At 45.0% G+C, this 22,245-nt stretch overlaps 1 protein-coding gene across 1 annotated transcript in view; it reads right to left on the bottom strand.

Annotated features, from left to right (window-relative positions):
* The window catches only part of LAMA3 (laminin subunit alpha 3), a 239,651-nt gene that overhangs the window by 93,226 nt on the left and 124,180 nt on the right, over nucleotides 1-22,245 (bottom strand). Inside the window, exons 24-32 of the mRNA XM_024120969.3 lie at nucleotides 21,337-21,497; nucleotides 18,273-18,381; nucleotides 16,095-16,192; nucleotides 15,057-15,201; nucleotides 13,320-13,446; nucleotides 13,098-13,237; nucleotides 11,467-11,582; nucleotides 10,150-10,361; nucleotides 8,993-9,197 (exon numbers count right to left, since the gene is read on the bottom strand). Of these exons, the coding sequence (XP_023976737.1) occupies nucleotides 8,993-9,197; nucleotides 10,150-10,361; nucleotides 11,467-11,582; nucleotides 13,098-13,237; nucleotides 13,320-13,446; nucleotides 15,057-15,201; nucleotides 16,095-16,192; nucleotides 18,273-18,381; nucleotides 21,337-21,497 (1,313 nt within the window). The remainder of the gene's footprint in view (nucleotides 1-8,992; nucleotides 9,198-10,149; nucleotides 10,362-11,466; nucleotides 11,583-13,097; nucleotides 13,238-13,319; nucleotides 13,447-15,056; nucleotides 15,202-16,094; nucleotides 16,193-18,272; nucleotides 18,382-21,336; nucleotides 21,498-22,245) is intronic.

Raw genomic sequence — 22,245 nt, 5'->3', positions numbered from 1 at the left:
GGAGCGGCTGGGCCCGTGAGCCATGGCCGCTGAGCCTGCGCGTCCGGAGCCTGTGCTCCGGGAGAGACCACAGCAGTGAGAGACCCGCGTACCACAAAAAAAAAAAAAAAAAAAGAAAGGAAGGGGAGTATTTTGCAGGGTGGACAGCTGCGCAAGGCGCTTGTCGAGACCAGGAGACACGTCTGCCTGTTTATTTCAGGGCGTCCGTGGGATGACGTGGTGGGAGGGAGAGCTGGGCAGAGAGGGTGTAAGTGCGTCGGTAACATGGGATGAAGCGCTGAGCCTCACTCAGCACGTAGGTAGCAACCAAGCACAGAAGAGTGGATAGAAAAAAGGAGCAGCAGTGGCCTGGGAGCTGAACCCGAAGACCCCGGGTGGGACTGATGGGCAAGGGTTCACCACAACTTGGAAAATACGATGTCTGGATTCTGTGTAATGCAATGAACAATGAACACGTGAATCCTGCACAAAAACAGGCAACCAAAGGAGTTTTGGGTGGTGCCGTGACAACAGGGAATAAAAAGGAAACTTCCTCCTCAAAGTCTGGCTGAATGTCTTTTAAAAATGACCTAAAGTCAGCCTGACCTTGCACACTCCTCCAGGGAGAGGCTGTGCTACCGGAGGAGCTGCCCTTCCTGCAACGGCAAGAACGTTCCAGTTGCTGCTGCCAGGAGGTGCGGAGTAGCAGCACTGAGGATGCGGGTCAAGTGAAGTCATCTCCACGGCAATGAGCTCAGGGCCAAACATTATGCAATGACACCTGCACGTGTGTGCGTGCCCGTGTGTCTCACAGGTCACCAGGTCAGGCATTAGGGTGAACTCTACCCTTTGCTCATTAAATACTACGGATCCCTTAATATTGCATTCCATTCAAGTCCAGTTTTAAACTAGAATCCAAAGTCTACCTTATATTCATTCATTTATTCATCCTATAATTACTGAGTGCCTTCTATTGATATATACACATCCTCGTGTTAGGGGACATGGGAGGGAGGGGAAAAAGTAGAATAAGCCAGTCTTGACCTCCGTGCATTTTCACTGAGGACACGGGACATAGAGATGCAGAAAGTTAGGTAATCACGTGAGAGATGAGATGGCTAAGCTTAGAACTAGCTTTCGGCAATGAGATGACAAGGGTACCTCTGTGGGCTGGCAGTGGCTTCATGCCTTCTTTGCATTTGTACCTTTCATACAGAATCCTTGAAGGATGTGGATAATTTGGGGGTAACAGAAGAGGGGAAAGGAGAGCTGATAACTGAAGAACTGAACTTAGGCAAACAGTGTTTAGAGAAAATGAGAAAAACCAGAGAAGCTGAAAAAAGGCTTAAGTTAGGTAAGTGGGGGCCAGATCACCACGGAAAGCTGGTCTTTATTTTCTCAGACGATGGAGACTTGAGGAAGGTTCTTATGCAAAGAGTAATGTGATGGACGTGGTGCCAGTCAGAGCCACTTCCACCCCCCAGCAGCCTTCACACAATATGGCGCATATTATGCTGCCATTATGCTGAACTGTCATTATTGATTAGTAGAGGGTCCCCTACCAGACCATGACCTCTCGTTAGCAGGTATGTGTGCCTTCGGCACGAAGCACAGCACCCAAACTGGAGTAGGCGCTGGCTATGGTTTGAGTCATAAAACATACTAACTGATAAAATAGAATTTAAAGCCAAAAAAAAAACCAAAACATCACAGGGACTGAAGAAAATGTTTCATCCTAGTTTTTAAAACACCCCACACACCAAGAAGATGAAATCATAAACATATGTGCAGTTATCAACATTCTCCATGCACTAAGAAAAAAATTATGGAGAAAATCGATTTTTAAATCCCAGTATAATTGTGTACTAGCATATTCCCCTTCAATTAAGGAGAAAAGAAGGAAGGAAGGAAAGGTGAAGGAAGGAAGGAAGGAAGCCAGGAAAAGGAAGGTCAGTTCGGAGACTGTCAAGATCATTCACGCAGGAAGTGGTAAAAAAGGACTTCACCAGGTGGAAGTACCTGCAGGGGGCCATCGAAGGAAGGGGGATAATACACACTTTGTTAGAAGTTTAGGAAAAAGGAATTGACTCTAAGGTGATGCTGAGATTTCAGGCTTTGGGGACCGGGAGGAGGCTGTCACCAATACGTAGAATTTTTTTAAAAAATTCAAAGAGAGGAATGGCCTGAAAGGCAAGACAATGGCAAGGGTTTCAGATATGGAATCAGTGTAGAATTTAGGAGTTGAGAGGGCCCTTAAAGATCATCTAATCTAACACTTCATTATACATGTTGAGGGGACAGGAGCTCAAAGAGGTCAGGGGACTTGTCCGCCAAGGTCCCCCCTAAGGAAAGCCAATAGGGGCATCCAGGTAGAACTGATTTTCAGTGAATGTGGGATAGGACAGCTGTCGGGGATCAGAACTGGAGCTCTGGATCTGGGAATCATCACGGGTCGGGTGGTTGAAGCCAGGAGCATGGGTGGGGCTTCAGGAGGACAAAGTATAAAGGGCAGACGGCAGACAGCCAAGTGCTTGGCAAATAATAACAACAGCTAACACTGGGTTTAAGTGTGTGTCAGGTACTCTTCTAAGGGTTTTCACACATGATATTTAATCCTCTAAAGAACTTTAAAAGGTAGGTGCCTCTGGGACAGAGGAAACGTTAAGTGAGAACTCTGAGCTCTGTCCATCCCCACCCGCCCTGCTCACCACCGTGTCCCAGCACCTGCCTGCACGCCGTCTGGAATTTACCATTCCTATTATTTGATGAGGTGCATCCAAGGGATTGCTTCTCCAGGTTGTTAGGGCTTGTGGATTTCTGCCGACCTGGAAGTACTTCTGTTCCCAGCATGCCAGGTCTACGACCTTTTCTGGTAGTTTGTTTCTCCATCTAACACATTTAGTAAATCTGTGAGACTGGCTGAGATAGAGGTCCCCCCAAAATGGCTTTCTTTTTGCTGCTGCTCTTCTGAAAAGGCACGTTTGCACATGTGGGTTCACTGGACGTCCAGGTGAACTGCCATCTCCTATAATCGATCTTAAAATGTCTTGAAAGTCATCGATGTGACGATAGTCTTTTAGAGCAGTGATTCCCGGCATCTGTGCATCTGTCACTGATTGATAAAATCTTCTGAGGCTATTCTAGCTCTTTCGTTTGTTCAAAGAATCTGATGGCACAATCATCCACTATTGCAGATGCAAATGTACTTTTTCATTGCTATTATATCTGATTCAATTACTGTGATGCTATTAAAAAAATGAAATTTTGATCAGTATAAGCATCTTTAAGACCACAATCCCAATAGAGGTGTCCCAATGGACTTTTTTTATCATTTATACAATATACTTTTGTAATATTTTCCATGATACAATCAGAGATTGAAGAAGAAATAGAATCAGAGTTTTAAATTTAGGTGGGAAGTTGGAGATGATTTTACCGAGCTTCATTTTATAGATTAGGAAGCTGAGACCAAGGAAGGCAAAGCAACTTGCCCAAGGTCTCCTGGCTAGTTCATGACAAAGATAAGCAAGAACTCAATTTTATGGCTCCAATTGAATTTATTTCCAATTATGTCTAAAATTACAACACTAGTTTCAATTAAGAACAAATTGAGTATTGTGGATTGCTGCAATTATTTCTGTAATTCATTTTAAAGGAGATTAATATTTATAACAGCTCGATTTCCCTTTAGTATGATAAACTTTAACACCTCTAAATAGTTAAACAAAATTTGAAAATTCAAATTTTTCGGGTTTGTCATTTGTGATAACTTGTACAACTGTAAGAGAGTCTGTTGTATCACTGGGAAAGGATATGTTTTTCTTTTTCCTGCAAGTTCCAGGTATCTTTGATTACTTCTTTTACTTGAATGTTAGTTTCCTCTAAACACATTCTTCGTTTTCATTAGGACATTTTCAGGGGCAGTGGGGAGCATTCTTTCCTCTAATATTTTCTAAAGAAATAATCCTTTAGGCAATCAAAAGCTTTTTTGGCATCAACACTGGAATTATCATGGGTAATTTGTGCAATTTACGGTCATGTAAGAAACTGACGTTTTTCTTACATTATTTGCCAAGGCCCTTTCATGACAAATCCACTTTGATCATGGAAAGATGTGTCATCCCATTAGGTGATTACAGTCTTTTTGGTAATGTCAGGATAAATAATTTCACATCTTGGTTTGGGCACCATACAGGTCAATGAGATTCCCTTCCTGTTGATGCTCCCTCGGGTGTGGGCAAAACTGCTAAACAACATGTCTCAGTCCTGAGTTAGGAATTTTCTAGTCCACTAAACTGTCATTGGCTAGTGAAGGTTTGTTAAATTCTCCTTAGAATTTGTACCTAACATCCTGTGGTAAATCTCTCTCATAGATGGTGCCTTAACTGATTTTTACAGTTTTTAATGCGTTCTCAGTTTCCTTTTTCTGTGGTGGCAGCATCGAGAAACTGTGTGTGAGGTCCTGTTTGCAGCAATTTCTTCTGCTGACCATCCACGTCCTTTTAAAACTCTCCCACTCATTCTCAGACAGTGAATTCTCCTGCTTCTCTTTCTTCCTGAAAACTGCTTCTCCACCTCCTTGGCTCCTTTGCCTCCTATGATTAAACATAGGGACCCCCTCCAGGACCCACACCTGTTTTCCCTCCTGTGTGTCCACACCTTCTCCTTGGGGTCCTCTCTCACTCTAACCCATGTCCATGGTTCCCCAACCTCTACCCCCAGCCCCAGACTCTTCACGTGGGCGTTCTGTTTTCAAAAGAAAAACTGAAGCAGTCACTATGGAAAAACAGAACTTTGTTGGACTTGTTGGGACTTATTTTGTGGCTTAGTAAGTTTTTATTTTTAATTAAATATGGAGGCACTGTAATGTTTTCAGTATTTAGGGCTCTGAGTGTCTTCATGCAGCTGTGATTGGAGCCACTACAGAGTCTTGGGCTTCGTCCTCTGCCAGGATTCCATCTCCCAATAACTGTTCCATGTGGCCTTGTTTATCTCCTCTCCTGTTCTTCCGCCTAGTTTTTTTCTTTATTTTTCCCAAGGTTATGCATTGCTCATTCTGCTGTTCAAACGGAACATTGTTCTTTCAGCCTTTCTTATATCCAGATTCCTAGTCCCTTGAGTCAGCAAAGGATTTTAATGCTAAGACCTCCTTCTCTGCTTATCCTGCTTATTTGTCAGACTATTCTTTCCTCTGAAGGATTCATGCAAACCCATTCCACATAAAGACGTTGGATTCTTTCCTTAGACTTGTTTTTCAAATATACGAAAAGGAATATTATTCCTAGTTCAATCTGTTTCCCTTTTTATAACACCCTGGATTTCCTTTTCTGAAGCCGGTTCTAATTCTACAGTTTCTTTAGGTCTGGTCTCTCACTTCTTCTACAAAGTTGATTGGGTCATGACTGGCACATCTAGGTCCTTTGAACTTCTCACTTATCCATCTTCTCCAGCCACAAGACAGCAAGCAACTCCCGGGCACAGTGCATCTTTTTGTTCCGTAGCATCCCTGCAGGTCCTGGTAGAAGCCTGTGCTTCCACACTAAGTGCCCATGAATCAGGAATTTATTGGAAATAGGTCAGACATTTTCACAGGCCTATTGGCGCATTTGGAACCCAGTGCCAAGTCTTTAGTAATGAACTAAGTGCCTGACTTCCTTCCAGAGAATAGCGTAAGCACTGGAGGGTCCAGAACCAAATGTATGTGATGAAAACTCTCTGAGAACACCTCAAAATTCTTTGTACCAGTCACATTCCATTTAGGCTCATAGTTGGAGAAGGATAGGCAACCGACTTGACTCACGGAGGACTCACAACCTGTGGTTTTAAACACTTGGAATCTTCCATGACTCAAATTCTCACTCAGCTTCCTTCCCAGAGGACAAAGGAACTGTTAGACGTTGGGCAACAATCAGAAGTGTGGTTAAAGGTCCTTCCTCAGGAAAAGTAAACGTTGCTGCAATAGAGAGTTGAATTTTGTCCCCAAAAGGTACATTCAAGTTCTAATCCCCAGTACCTAGATTGTGACCTTATTTGGAAAAAGGGTTTTTGCAGACATAATCAAGTTAAGATGAGGTCATACCAGAGTAAGGTGGGCCCTAGTCCAATAGGACTGGTGTCCTTATAAAAAAAGAAAGACACAGGTATATATACAATGGAATACAACTCAGCCATAAAAAAGAATGAAATTTTGCATTTGCAACAGCATGGATGGACTTGGAAGGTATTATGCTGAGTGAAATAAGTCAGACAGAGAAAGACAAATACTGTATATCACTTCTACGTGGAGTCTAAAAACTAGAACAAATTAGTGAATATGACAAAACAGAAACAGAAACAGACTCACAGATATAGAGAACAAACTAGAGGCTACCAGTGGGGAGAGGGAAGCAGGGGCAAGATAGGAGTAGGGGATTAAGAGGTACTACTATATACAAAATAAATAAGGGAACCCTCCTACACTCTTGGTGGGAAAGTAAATTGGTGCAGCCACTATGGAAAACAGTATGGAGGTTTCTCAAAAAACTAAAAATACAGTTATCATATGATCCAGCAATCCCACACCTGGACATATACCTGGAAAAGACGAAAACTCTAATTCGAAAAGATACATGCACCGCAATGTTCACAGCAGCACTATTTACAATAGCCAGGACATGGAAGCAACCTAAGCGTCCATCAACAGATGAATGGATAGAGAAGATGTGGTGTATATAATATATGCAATGGAATATTGCTCAACCATAAAAAAGAATGAAATAATGCCTTTTGCCACAACATGGATGGACCTAGAGTGTATCATACTAAGTAAAGTTAAGTCAGACAGAGAAAGACAAATATTCTATGACATCGCTTATATGTGGAATCTAAAAAAAAATAGTACTTATTTACAAAACAGAAACAGAGTCACAGACATAAAAAACAAACTTATGGTTACCACTGGGGAAGGAGAGAGGGATAAGTTGAGAGTACGGGATTAACAGATGCACACTACCATATATAAAATAGATAAATAACAAGGTCCTACTGTATAGCGCAGGGAACTATATTCAATATCTTGTGATAAACTATAACAAAAAAATAGAAAAAGTATAGATATATACATATATGTGTATAACCGAATCACTTCCCTGTACACCTGAAACTAACACAACACTGTAAATCAACTATACTTCAAAAAAGAAAAATAGGGGGCTTCCCTGGTGGCGCAGTTGTTGAGAGTCTGCCTGCCGATGCAGGGGACACGGGTTCGAGCCCTGGTCTGGGAGGATCCCACATGCCGCGGAGCAACTGGGCCCGTGAGCCACAACTACTGAGCCTGCGCATCTGGAGCCTGTGCTCCGCAACGAGAGGCCGCGATAGTGAGAGGCCCGCGCACTGCGATGAAGAGTGGTCCCCGCTCGCCGCAACTGGAGAAAGCCCTCGCACAGAAACGAAGACCCAACACAGCCAAAAATAAATAAATAAATTAATTTTAAAAATATTTAAGAAAACAAAAAGAAAAATAGGAAAGAAAGATAAAATAAATAAGCTACAAGGATATATTGTACAGTGCAGTGAATATAGCCATATTTTATAATAATTATAAACGGAGTATAACTTTGAAAAATTGTGAATCACTAGGCGGTACACCTGAAACTTAGACAATATATATTGCACATCAACTATACGTCAATTTTTTTTAATTAAAGTTTTAAAAAATTCAAAGGCAAAAAAGAAAAAGAAAAGAAAGACACAGACACGCACAGAGAGGAGAAAGCCATGTGAAGACAGAGACACACAAGGAGAATCCATGAGACGACAGAGGCAGAACCAAGGAATTCCAAGGACCTCTGGCAACACGGGAAGGTAAGAGGCAGGCAGGGAACAGTCTCTCCTAGAGCTTTTAGAAAGAGCAACGCCTTGATTTCAGACGTTTAGCCTTTCGCACCATGAAAGAATAAATTTCTGTTGTTTGAAGACACCCAGTTTGTGGCCATTTGTCAGCAGCCACGGGAAACGAACACAGCTGCCCTGGAGCTGGAGGAGCAGACGCCTGCCACTCGCAGCCACGGCCCCTCCCGGCTCTCACACCGGGATCACAGGCACCGACGCCTACGTCCACGTGCCTGGGGGGGCGAGGGGGGAGAGCAGGGCGGGGGCAAGCCTCACGCTTTCTCCTGCACAGGTCACACCGGCCTGGATGGCAGAAGCTCTGCTTCAGCTTTCCTGCCACATAACCCCTATCAGATTCTTTCCAGCCTTTTCTTCTAGGAGACTGGATCCTGTTCTTCACCCCCTGTGGCCACTCTCTGGTCCTGCCGAGATCAGGCTGATCACCTGGAGTCACGTGACAACACCCTCGGTTTCCAACGCGGAGCTGACCTGCTGAGCGAACCTCCTGGCCCCCTGGCATCTGTTTGAGCCGCCGTTTGCCTCTTGTCTCTCAGCAGCTGTGTGCTGGACCTCGGTGGCCCCGGAGGCAGCCCCGCCTCTCAGGTAAGGCTCTCCAGCGGGTACTGCCCACCCTGCCACCCCACCCAAATGGAGCCCCCCTGTGGAGGCCCCTGCACCGCCTCCGGCTCCCCCATCTGAGCCAGGGCAGCAGGCTTGGGATTTTAGACTTCACCAAGCACCGTCCTTAACAAAACTACCAGCTTACGAGTGTGAAGGTTTGGAGCCCAGACCTCAGTACAAACGGACAGATGCTCACCACCCGGTGACCAAGGAGATGGAACTGATCACATAATCATGCACGTATCGCACGCACATGCGGAACGAGGCTGGAGTGGACGGCGAGGCTGCTTGGCCTCGGGAGACAGCCATCTGCCCACCCAGGCTCTGCCAGGCCACCCGAGCCCGAGGGGACCAGACACTCCACACACCACGCCCATCCCAGGTGGGAACACCACCCTGAGGTCAACTCAAGCAGTCTAGGGGCCCATGCGAAGCGGGAAGTAATGGGGACCGGTGTGGGGACGGACAGCGTCTTCCCTTCCCACCATAGGATGCAACAGGTTAGTCCTCCAGGCCTCACCTGCACTGTCCATGGTCCCTGTTGCACTCCGGGGTGGCAGCCCCGTCGGTGCCCGTCCTGGAACAGTTGCAGCCTTCGCAGCCGGCCAGCGGGTGGAAGCTGAAGGAATGTGTCTCACACACATCACACTGGGGTCTGACCGTGCGGGGCGGGCAAAGGCACATCCCCATCGTCTCCTCACAAAGGCGCCGGCCGCAGGTGCACGCTGGCCGGGGATGAAGAGACACGGTGAAAGGGTTAGACGCCCCTGACCTCCAGCAGGACTGCACCAGGGTTTCCAAAACCTTCCAAGGGGTCTGGGAGAAAGGTCTTGCTTTTCTTCCCTTATGGTATTATTGAGTGTGGTTTATCTGAAAGGCCCCTTTCTTGGGGCCAAGACCGACCACACCCAACGCTCATGGTGGACACAACGTGCAGAAGCTGAGTGAGGCACAGCTAGAGCTACTGACACCAAGTAGACACCCTAAGGCGCCCCCCGACCCCGAGCTGCAGTTACATGTCATTCTAACGTGAGGCCTGTCCTCCGTCAGAGGGTCAGCTCTTCTCAGGCTCCCTGAAGGGCCTCCATGTCACCCCAGTGCACTGAGCCCAAGGTCAGGACAGGATGCAGCAGCGGGGCCCTTGTTAGGCAAAGGCTGGCCTCCATGCGGGGACTCTGCCCCCTTCACGTGGCCTGGGCTGACCCTCGTCTAGGGATGTAGCACATTTCCTAGATACAGATCCATGGCCTCCTCATTCAGTGAGGAGTACGCCCTGTGACCCTGGCTCTCCTCCCACCTCAGCTGAGCTTTGGTTAGGCTGCAAAAACTGAAGCCTAACCTATTCCACTAAGAAGAGAACTGAGCTGTCCAATATTTTGATGCTTAAGGCTATTTACCTTCACTTGCTTTGCCAAGCGCATGGGTCACATAGCATGGGAAACATAAATATTTATCTTCTAGAACCTTGCTACTCAGAGTGTGGTCCCTAGACCAGCAGCATGGGTATACTCTGAGTGGTTACTGGAACTGCAGACTCTCAGGCCTGAGAGTCAGAATCTGCATTTTCACAAGATTCCCAGGTGAGTCTCCAGCACAGTGAAATTCAAGAAACCTGGCAGGTGAGCTTCATCCACCTGGGGCCAGAGATGACTTTGGCTGACCTAAACATTCACTTACGCTTGCAGTGCGGGAATCCGTAGTAGCCCATTTGACAGCGGGTACACTGCCGCCCAATGACATGGGGCCGGCATGGGCACTGCCCGCCCTCTGGGCTGCAGCGACGGCCAATGGCCCCGGCGGGGTGGCACTCACAAGGCAGTGCACCGTCATGGTAAAGGGCCACCAGGGACCTGGCAGAATCCTTACAGAATCCAGAGGCTTTCTGGGGGCTGTGGAAACAAAAACTCACGGTGAGATCCTGGGAGGCGCGCCAAGCAGTGTTTTGGGGGAGGGGCTCTGGAGTTTGGGAGGAAGTTAGAGAAAACCCCACCCCTGGACTCACAGTGGGTGCCAGCCACCCCTCCTCCCATCCCCATCCACTCCAGGACACATCACAGGACGGTGGGTGGGAACTTTCGGTGGCTGGAATAAATGGGTGAAAATTCACCTATAGGATGAATTGTATGGTGTGTGGATTATATCTCAATAAAGTAGTCAGCAAAAAAATTTACACCTACATGTGTAATGATACACCAATTAGAATAATAATGAGGAAGAGGTGAATTGCCAACATTTATTGAACATGTGTGTTAGAATTTTTACCTACACCTCACTTAACCTCACAACCACCCAACCAATTAGGCCCTAAGCCCCATTTCACAGATAAGGCAACTGAGGGTCCTAGAAATTAGGCAACATTCCCGAGGCCACAGAGCTACGAAGTGGTCGAGCAGGTACTCAGACCCATAGCTGTTTGACCTCAGAGCCTTTGCTCTTAATATTTTCTATGCAGGAGACATCTGGCCCCCGGGAGCCTCAGTTCCTCGGGGAAACCTACAAGGGGGCAGGGTGGGTCTGCAGAAAAGAATGGCAGGAGCTGATACTCAGGGCTGTTCTAGGCTCTTAGCATTCAGGGGCCCACAGAGGGAAGACGGGGAGGTCCACCCCTCTGTGATGTTCCCCACTCAATCAGAGGGCAAAGGAGAGTGGGAATCAGGGCTCACATGCCTCCCCGCGCGGAGGAAGCCCTGTGTGGTATCTTAGGAATCTGAGTCGGCCAAGAGGAAGCAGGGGAGAGGAAGAGAAACTCCCAAGCAGCCTGTGAATCCCAGCTTGGAGGGTGATCTGTTGAGATCAAAGTTGAGGAGGGAAATCTCGCCCAGATGTGCACAACGGCTGTAGCGTGTGCCGAGGACCCCGGACTCAGTGCCACTTCCTCAGGCTCCCAGAGGAAGAAGACAGACCCAAGGGCCACCCCTCCCAGGGCCTCTTGCTCTGGTCGGGAATGTGGGAGAGCTGCATGCTTCCCAGGGCCTTTGCACAAAGGATACTTACTCAATATAAAAACTGTCCCCTCCACAATTGGTGACAAACTCAAATGACTTGTCCACTGATTTTCTGTGAAGGATTTGGTAGTCGTAATTCTCCGCAGGCACCACTAGGACACGGACCTAAAGGGAAGCTGTCGGCATGTCTTTGGATTTCCAACAGCACGGCATACCTACGGCTCTCCATCACACTTTCTCTTCGCTAAGATCAACGTTCTTTATTGTTAAGCCCAAAACCAAATGAAACAGGATTTATGAAAAAAGAATCACAAAACAACCCTAAGCCATTGTTGAAGGCTTAGGCTATGTTTCCATGCAGGAAATGATAACAAGTGGGGGACAGACCTCCTGGAGCACCTGCTCAGAGAAGCAGCAGCCTCGGGTGCTGGGCAGGGACAGGAGACGTCAGGGGTGAGCAGGACAGCTGTTAGGACAGCCAGGGCCCTGTGTGATCCATGCCTGGGATGACCCTGGATCTCCAGAGGTTGCATTTTGTGCTTTTAAATGTGAGCAAACCGAAATGGCAGGACCAATGGGGAAACTCACATGGTGGCTTGCCCCTGAAATTCATATCCTATCAGATACTCTATTATGAATAATTGTAGCCCCAGTCTTTAAAAATACTGCTCAGTTCTCTGTACCTGTATAAACCAGACTGCACCAGTAACAAATGCTGCAGGAAATTTCAAACATCTCAGTCAACTACTCACCAACTTACAGCTTACACAGTCTACTGCTCTCATGTTATTCAGTTCAATAAACATTGCCAAGTACCTGCGCCAGACGGTGTTCCAGGCACAGGGGATACAAAATGAATAAAGTCAGGCCCCTGTCCCTAAGAAGATGACATCCTCAGAGAGACAGGAGGCATGAGCGAGAACTGGGGGGGCCACAGAGCAGGCCTGGGCAGTGCTTCCTGGCCCTCCAAGGCTTTACAGGCATTGGATGACCACGATTCCATCGACCAAGGTAATGAACAGGTTAGGGGATGCCCGGGGCTGGGCTGGTAACAGGCTAAGTTGGAGGGACTCGTGAGCTCTCTGGCTATGGGGATGTGCAGTAGATGGTCCTAGAGCTCAGGAAAGATGAGAAATGAGTTCACAGATGTGGGTGTCATTCTCACAGAGGAGAGAACAGAATCGACAGGCGCAGACGATGTTATTCAAAGAGAAGTCTTAGAACAAGGGGGCTCACTGTCGAGCCCGAGGGAAGGGCGACACATGGGGATGAAGGGAAAGAGAAATCACTGAAGGAGCAGTGGAGCAAGTGGGGGGAAAAAACAAGAGAAAGTAGCTATGGAAGCCAAAAAGAAAGAAATTTTCAAGAACATATGAGTGTTCAATGCTTCGGAGAGAGACCTGTCAGATGAGATTGAGGAAGTGCTGAAGGAGAGGGCTCCAGGCTCGTGCAGGGAGGTTTTTCTTCCTAGTCACTTCTCTATTATTCTGCTTTCCCTTGATTTTAATTGTCAAAGAAAGACCTTTTTTTTGGTAAAGTTAGCTGCAAAATTTAAACACTTTTCTATAAATCTGGCTTCAATTCCTTGGAGGAATTACTGTCATGAGCCAAAACTGACACACAGAGCAGCCAACCAAGGCAACCACGTGAAGAGCAAGCTGAGAAATAAGCCGAACGCACCCAAACTAAGGACTTTCCTTCTGGAAACTTCACAGTCACGGCCACCTCCGGCTCCGAGATGTCAAACTCAACCTGATCTCCGGCGATCACTTGGTCCTGGCAGCCAAGCACATGGGGGCAAAAAGAGGCACGGAAGATGCCTGGGGGCAGAGAGAGGCGTTCCTATCACACCCCTGCCAAGGCAGGTGAGCCCTGCAGCCGGCCCTGCTCCCCACAGCTCACCTGGCTTCAGCTGCCCTCTGTCCACAGACACCTGTGCCAGGAACGTCGGATGCACTGGTTGATAAAAATGGACCACAATGACATATCGACCCGGACGCGGTACGAGTCCTCGCAAGGTCACTTGGTTCTAGGTGGGAAAAAAAATATTCCTCAAGCTGCAGAGTTATGAATAATTAGAATCACGGGATATTTTGAGGTTAAAAACCAAAACAACCTCGGTATTTACCCAAGAGAAGTGAAAATCCACATTCACACAAAACCTTCCCTTGAACGTTTGGAGCAGTTTTATTTGTGATCACAAACACTGGAAACAAACCAAATAACCCTCAGCTGCAGAACGGACAAACCAACTGTGGGACAGCCATAAATGATGCTGGAGGGAGTGACATTTGGTAAAATCACCTTGGAAAACTATGTGGTGGTTTTTACCAAAGTTGAACATATAACTGAGCAATTACATTCCTAGGTATTTAACAACAGAAAGGCACACTGTGTGTGCAAAAGGCCATGCAAGAATGTTCCCAGCATTCAAGCACGACTTGTAATAACCGTGTAACAAAGGGTCAGACTCCATTTTTTATGTTTGACAGTTTTCAAGCTCCATCACTCACCTATTGCCTTTTGTCCTACACCTGGACAAGCTGATAAGAAAGCCCAGGTGTTCATCCCTTGGCACACGTGGGAAGTTCTAACCACACAAATTCCAGCCCATGGGAGAGGGAGCCCTCACCCAGACTGCCCCCCCAACCCCCTCCTAACCACAACGAAAACCGGATTCAGACCCCAATTCTTGCTCAGGTTTGAGTGTGAGCCCTGCCCTCCCCAGAAAGCCTCACTATGTAATAAGTCTTTTCAAACCGCAAAAAAAACCTACAAGAATAACAACAATGAAAGATTATCTTTCAGATGAGAGCTGTGCCTTGCAGGGTGAATGACTAAAGGTCATACACTGATTTTATAGAAAAACCAGAAGTAGAGCTCTATTGTCATGATTTCAATTCATTTCCCCCTACTATTCTAGGTTGCCTTGCCCATATGGGATCTTATGAAATTTTCTCTCCCAAATCCAGTTAATTTCCTATCTTGATGCAATGTGAACTGACACAAGCCACCTCTAGGATTAGAAGGACACAATGGCAACAGAACAAACATTAAGTCCTGCAATTGTGTAGTTTACAGTGAAAGAAAGGTATATTCCCTTCATATACTTCACCTTTGTGCTCTAGATGATTAATCAATATGTGTTTATTGGGAATGTCCTGCCTACAAGTTGGGGCTGCAAAACATTTGTTAGAGCTCTAAAAAGTGCTCATGTTCTGATTTGGGAAGATAATTAATGATTCAACCACGTTAAGTAGCAGTAGCCCATGAAAATATGACCTGTCCTAAGATGGGTCATGAAAGATTGCCAAGTGACTATGTAGACAGTGATGCAGGAGGGAAAAGGAGCGTCAGGATGGGGCGGCCACAGACAGGATTAACCGGATGCCTCATGCCTGGGATTCTCCACAGTTGAGAGCAGAGGTGCTCAAACTTTAGGGGCATCCAAATTCCCTGGAGGATTTGTTAAAGCACAGATTCCTGGGCCCCTCTCCAGAGTTTCTAATTCAATAGTTCTGGGGTGACGCCTGCAGATTTGTATTTCTAACAAGTTCCCAGGGGATGGGGACGCTGCTGGTTGGGGCCACACTTTGAGAACCACTGGTTTACGAGCAACACACTGAGGGGGAGCCCTACCTGTGGGGCCTTCAAGGTGACTCCAGTAACAGCGTCAGCAGAAGGTAAAGGGTCCTGGGGCAGGAGAGGGGAAGACCCACCACTCGGAACATCCAAAATTAATGCTGTTGGAGGAGTTTCAGGGACCAAGGAGATACAGGTGGCACTGAAAAAGAGAATACTGAAAAATAACCAAAACCCGAAGAACTGTCCCCCGGTGAAGATACAGAATCTAAGCATCCAGAGGATGCAAAAGGATCCAGAGAACCACCAGCCTGTGGAGATCTTTATACAAACATACTCAGTGCTCTGGATTAGCCAAGTGTATTCTGGCTGCCTGCTTAATACAATAAGCTAAGGCAGAAAAAAACAAAAATCTTAATTTTGAAGGAAAGTAAGCTAGATGGAAACTTTTTAAAACTTCCCTCTCTAGGACTAAAATTCATTGTTAAATGAGATCAATGCAAAGAAACATTATTATTCACCTCTAAACATCAATGTAGACATAAAATTATACAAAAACAAAGAGAACACATGCCTATCATTTCTTTTAGGCACAGCGAGATTTCATTGTCTTGGTGGTTTCAACCATATGCATAAGATGTCATGACTGTATCCATAAATTATTTTTGAATCTACATCCAAACAACCTTCCCCAAATCCCAATAATCATTGGTTAGCTAATTCTCATAACATAGTTGTGAGATGGGTCATGATTTTCATGCTTTTTTAAATGAGGAGTCTCAGACATAGAGATTAAAGGATTGGAACAAAGTTGAGTCTTGACGAAGGCTCAGAATAGAACTTCAGAGTAACTGCCCTCAAGGGTGAGGCTTAAACTTTTCCCCCAGTTGCTACTGTGTCAGCTTCCTGATATAATGGAATTCTGGAAAGATTGCTGGGATGAATGATTTAGCTCTTTTTTTTTTTTTTTAATGCATCACCAGCCTTTAGCACCTTGGCCTGTGATCACTTCTGAAGTCTAATATATATCTACAGCCTTAAAAGCATTAAGTATCACTCAGCACAAACAAGGGATAAAGGAAGGAAACACATTACCTTTCATTAACAAATCTCCCATAACTGGCAATGCATTTGACGTGAGGTCTCAAATATTCCACTGAGAATTCTTCAGTGGGTATGATACAAATTTGATGCTGTCGAGCAAATACAAGAAGGTACGTCCCAGTTATCAGCAAAGTCAAGGTTATAGCCAAACACATTCTTTTAAAGAAGCTGTTAAGGGCTTCCCTGGTGGCGCAGTGGTTAAGAATCTGCCTGCCAATGCAGGGGACACGGGTTCAAGCCCTGGTGTGGGAGGATCCCACATGCCGTGCACCACAATTACTTAAGCCCCTGCTCCCCGCAGCTAGAGAAAAGCCCGCACACAGCAACGAAGACCCAACAACAACAAAAAGCCGTTAAGAATTCATCCAGAGGAATTATAGCTATTATTATAAAGCAGTAAAAATCATAGGGATAGCACTCCCTCTGGCATCATTATATCCAACAAATCCTTTTTACTATTATGCAGGATCACTGACTAAATTGCTCTTGGAATAATTATACGAATAAACAAAATCATGTGGAAGTTCAAAAACAACTCTCTGTCAGCGACTTTTGACAGTTTTTTCTCTCCTGCCTTGGGCCGATGCTGGCTCTTCAGACCCCTTGGCAGGGAGAGGCAGGGATGTGGTGGGCAACCAGGGAGCCTGCTGTTCAGAAAGAGGGTTGCTCCTGCTACAAACAGTCCTTCTCAATAGAGGATGACTTGTATCTCAGGCACATTTGGGCTCTGTCTCCAGAGCTAGTTTCTGAGTCACACAAGAAATTCAGTCATTAACTTAATACCTTTTATTTTAAATCAAAACTATTACCAGCTTGATCACAAAGCTATTTGGTAACAACAAAATTTTAATTGAACACCTACTATATACCAGGCACTGAGACGGTGGGATTCTGCAAGACCAAGATGGACACACTCCTGCCTTCGTGGAGCTTATTTTCCAGTCAGCCTTGACTCTGAATGACATCTAACTATTTCAAAAAGGGCAAACTTATGTTTAAAAGAAGGACGTTCAGCCCCATTATAATTTCCAAAAATGAAGAGGTTAAGATTCACTTGACTTACTATGTTTAAAAAGAGTCATCATTTTAAAAAGTCTTAAATTATTATATAGTTTATATAAAAATATTTAAAAACTAAACTCCAGATAGCTCTTAAGAGAAAGCTCAACATTTTTAATACTGTCAAGCACAAATATTTTAAACATATTAGAACAGGCTGGCCTGGCATTTCCCAGAGTGATACATGTTTAATATTAGTAGTATCAGGAAGTTGCTTCATGCTTAGATAATCTTATGTTCCCTGAGATTTTTTTTTTTTTTTTTTTTTGTGGTACGCGGGCCTCTCACTGCCGTGGCCTCTCCCGTTGCGGAGCACAGGCTCCGGACGCGCAGGCTCAGCGGCCATGGCTCACAGGCCCAGCCGCTCCGCGGCATGTGGGATCTTCCCGGACCGGGGCACGAACCCGTGTCCCCTGCATCGGCAGGCGGACTCTCAACCACTGCGCCACCAGGGAAGCCCACCCTGAGATATTTATTGTAAACCTGACCACCCCTTCCTAGCCCAGATCCCACTACCTCTGTTTATCACAATTCTCAATATTTAAGTTATGCTATTAAAAGGGTATTTAATCTGCCAAAGCTGGCATTTTAACTCTTAATAGTATATATCTAATTAATTGAAAATACTCTTCTTGAAATTGAGTAACAACGGTCTGGAAAAAAATACCAGGTGATTACAACCTTGAAAATTCTGAAGGAATCTACCAAGAAGCTAACAGACATAATAAAATAGTAAAGTGGAAAGAAAATAAACAGTAACTAATGGCATTTCTATACACCAGCAATAATAATAAACTAGGAAATATAACAACAAAAGATAGTTCATTCATAATAGTAACAACAAATACAAATTAATGAAATGGCGTTTTGTGAAATGTGTTCAAATTTGATGACTGAACTTTATTGGCTGCTATAGAAAAGGCTCCAACAAATGAAGAGGCAAAACAGATTTCTAGATGGGAAAATAAACATCATAACACTGGCAGTTCTCTGCAGGTTAACTTTATAGATGTAACACAAACCCAGCCAAAACTTTAATAAGCTTTTAAAAATATATATGGTTACCAATAAAAATACTTCTAAAATTCAGTGGTCCAAACAGAAGCGTACCAGAAGGAATCGGGCCATCCGTGCTTTGAGCCAAACGTCTGCATCTTCTAACAGCGCGTACACAGCGAGGCGACCCTTGCTATCGGTCACAGCGCTCCGGCAGAGGACCCTACAAGGGGAAACAGTTTTCTTAACCTTACTCCCCTGGTCTCCCTCTCTTTATGCCCTGTGGGGTTGCTGATTGCGCTTCAGTTTCTCCCGTTGTTAACCAGGTCGCCGACCAAGAATTTCCCTGGAGGTGGAGTTTAGGAGGGATGCAGCCCATGATCATAGGGGGAAAATAACTTTCCCACTGTGCTCTGAGTTGCACCTCTCAGGGCTGACGGCCTTGTGCACCTTCCCCACCCAGCTTTATAATACTTGGTTTGGTCATCTGGAGAAAGAGCCCCAGGGCCAGTAATGTCTGATGTCTAAGACACAGCCTTCTTGGACATTTACCAATATCATTGGTACTGTTGGAGATTAAAGTTGCCTACTGACCTCACAATGGCCATCTCATGCCGCGTCAGTAATGAGGCTGAGAAGCCCCGAGTTTGCCTTTAGAAGCTCAGTCTGTTCCTCCTAATCCTCCTTCCTCATTCTACCAGTGGTGTTCCTTCCCTCCACGGCATCAGAGGACATACAGAGCTCAGGAACATTTAAAGTAAGATTTTGAACTAAAGAATACAGCCTCGTAGTAAAACCCATAAAGGAAGTACTATTTGAGGAATGCGCTTCTGACTTTATCCTCTAAAGTAGCAACTTTTCGGTCTATAAATATAATTTGGAACTAGAGACGTACTAAAAGAAAATGACCATCTCTGCAAAACGTTTGAAATAATTAATGCAATACTTTTGAGGTGAGAATTAAAATGAGATAGTGTATAAAGAGCCATGGTTTGTGGCATACATTAGAAACTCAATAAATAGCTGTTTTCTTTTCCCTTCTGTGCATGTGTGTGGGTGTGAATACATGTGTCAATTAAAATGCATTTCTATTGGATTCAACCATAACTCTGGGAGTTAAATATATTAAGTGATTATATTAAGTGACTCCCTTAGATTGAGTTTTATCCTCTATTCAATTCTTACTAAGAGTAGACTAACAGTAATAACTGGACTGATTGAATCATTAGTGATCACCTCTCTTATGGAGAGCAGATCAGATTTATCAGAGTTATCACAGCACTATTTTGGAAAGCGGTGTTCGTATGAGCACCACCACTTTTCTGTTGGGATGTTGTGTTTTAACAACATAGTTAGACCTCACTTGAGAAATGCTGGGAAAGGTTCAAACCTCGGCAGGAGAAACTGCCATGTTGAAAGGGTCTGTCATTTGAAATAGGTTTTTATGGGTCAAATATTTTCCAATTGCATCATATTTTTGGACTCTATTACTTGCAGCCTGGTCATTTTCACTTATCCACATGACATGCAAAGTAGAGAAAAAGGAAATATTTTAGACAAGTGAAAAGATACCATGGGACTTCCCTAGGAGTGGTTAAATACAATAATAGTAATTCCTAGTCTAATGCAGTATTGTCTTGGAAATCTAATGATTGAGAACTTTGGTGTTGTCACCACGTCCAAAGCCTAAATGATCTGCAGAATATCATGTACTTCTCTCCTTAAAACACCGTTCAGACAAAGGTCCTGAAACAATGCTTATGGCTTGAGGAACCCTGGAAGGGTGTTCTTTCTTTCTTTCGTTTTGAAATCACTCCTCTGCTTGGCATAGATAGTCTCATCCTCTTCTGAGATAGTCAAGAGTCATGAAGGTCATTAAGAATGTTTCCTTCTGTTTGCTGGGCCATCTCCACTTTGTACCCTGTGGAGCAGGGATCAAGCCCTGATCTGCAAGGTGGAAGGGGTCAGAGAGCTGAACTGGAGGGTGGGCTTGGATGGATGGGGTATGGAGAAGCCATGCCCTAGGCCCTGTGGCCAACAGTCTCCAGGACTCAGGGGGCGAGTGTACATCCCAGTGGTGGCTGATGTCACCTATAGATGAAACTAGTATTTTCAGAAAATGACAGAACATTCTAGGGAACTTTTCTGGGCCATCTGGTGTTCCTATTAAAAATGCATATATAATTACATTCTTTGTTTCTTTTTTTAATCATCATCCCAGAGAAAAGAGAAGATTAGATTTTTTAAGGTTTTGAAAAGAAACTTTCACAGTTTATTTTGTAGGGTTGCCAAGAGTGTGATATTAATTTAATAACCGTTTCATCAAGTCTCATAAAATTTTCCATTCTAACCTACCAAAAGTAACATTTTACATAAGTTATTTTATTTGCAAAACAGGGAAAACGTCCAACTACCTCAAGTCATCTTGGGTCTGACAAAAAGTGCATAAACATAGAGGTTATAAAATGTTCAGGGTCTTGGCCAAGAATTGGGAGGGTTCACTGTAGTTTCCCCCCCCACCGGCCCTCTCAGGAGTCTCTGCCTTCCAGGGCCATTTATTCTACAATTAATTTCATGGGAAACATCCCTTGCACTGATTCTTTAATTAAAGTATACTCTGAACATTTGCATACATCTTTAAACATTATGCAAAGAAAACAATATTTAATAAACCTTTGTCAGCGCTCTTGGAAGAGATGAACTTTGTCAGGGTGAATCTGAGATTCCTTTGTCAAATTATTTTTCACCTGACCATCATCAAACATTAATGATCCCCAGTTCTGAAGGGCGTGTTGTGAAGGCAGGAGTAGTGGAGAATGTGCCAGGCACCCATGCACTCTACACGGTGTTTGAGGGGAGAGCCCTGGGTTCACTGCCCCCCACAGGGTGACACAGAGTCAAGCAAAAAGGTTGTGCTGCTTCATGTGAATCTGAGCCAACATGGTAAGTAGAACATACAGCTTTTCAAGAAAATGCAAGATTTTCAAGGTACTGCCTACAGAGAAGCCTTCTGATACCACGCTGGGGAAGACGCTGGGTCGCACAACTACTCCTCTGCTGGTTTTCAAGCTCAGCCTCCAAAAGGAAACAACTTTCCAAGTTAGATAAAAACTAAAGTTCCCACAGCTGACCTCCTGCCTGTCCAGTTACGGAGGACTCGCCCAGGCAGGATGGTTACCTGTATTTGCAGCTGTAGATGTTCACCCGGCCTGTCAGTTCGGCCCCAGGGCCCTGCACGTGCACGTCAGCCTCAGACAGCTGGTCTGCTTCCGTGGCATACTCGACCACGACCACGTAGTGGCCTACCCTCGGGACCCGCGGCTGCAGGCGCAGCTCCACCTGTCGGAGAGCCCAAGTGGACAGATGTGAGATGTACTGGATGCGTTTCCATAGGCAACGGTGAAACTGGGGCTGGGCAGACCCCAGGAAGAGTTTTATATGTCATCATACTAAGAAATGTGGTCCTGTAGGTAGGCATGACCAATAAAATACAGGACGCTCCGTTAAGTTTGAAATGCAGATAAGTAACACATAGTTATAGTTGAACTGCAATTCAAATTTATTGGGGCATCTGGTAGTTTTATTGTCTAAATATGGCGACCCTACTTATAGGGGCCTCTACTCCTTCTACCCATATATTTGCCTTGTTTCCCAAGGCCAAAGATACTCCAAAACTTGAAGTAAAAAGGAATTTCCAATGGGAGATAAAAGGAATGAAAGTATGCCTTGAAGCTCTTTAACTGTTCTTTGATTAAAAAAGAGACGTTTATGAATGCAAATGATGACTTGTATGAATGCAAATAATGTAAAGTGATACACACACCCCTCTCCTGAGATTATGACTAATAATAGCTTGGTTTTCATACTTCCAAACCATTTTCTACATCTGAAAATGCACGACGCATACATACGTACTTTTTTTTTAAAGAAAATCTGTAGGCAAACAGGGATGCTTTCGTACCATCACAGCAGAGCTGAGTAGTTGCGACAGGGTCCATATGGGCCGCAAAACTGAAAATACTTACTACCTGGCCCTCTACAGATAAAGCACACCCACCCCTGACATTGCCTAGTGGTTAGGAGCATG

This window comes from Physeter macrocephalus, chromosome 19 (assembly GCF_002837175.3).
Source record: "Physeter macrocephalus isolate SW-GA chromosome 19, ASM283717v5, whole genome shotgun sequence".
In the NCBI taxonomy this organism is placed as follows: Eukaryota; Metazoa; Chordata; class Mammalia; order Artiodactyla; family Physeteridae; genus Physeter; species Physeter macrocephalus.
Note: the sequence above shows the minus strand (reverse complement) of the source record. Positions and strands in the feature narration are given on the sequence as shown.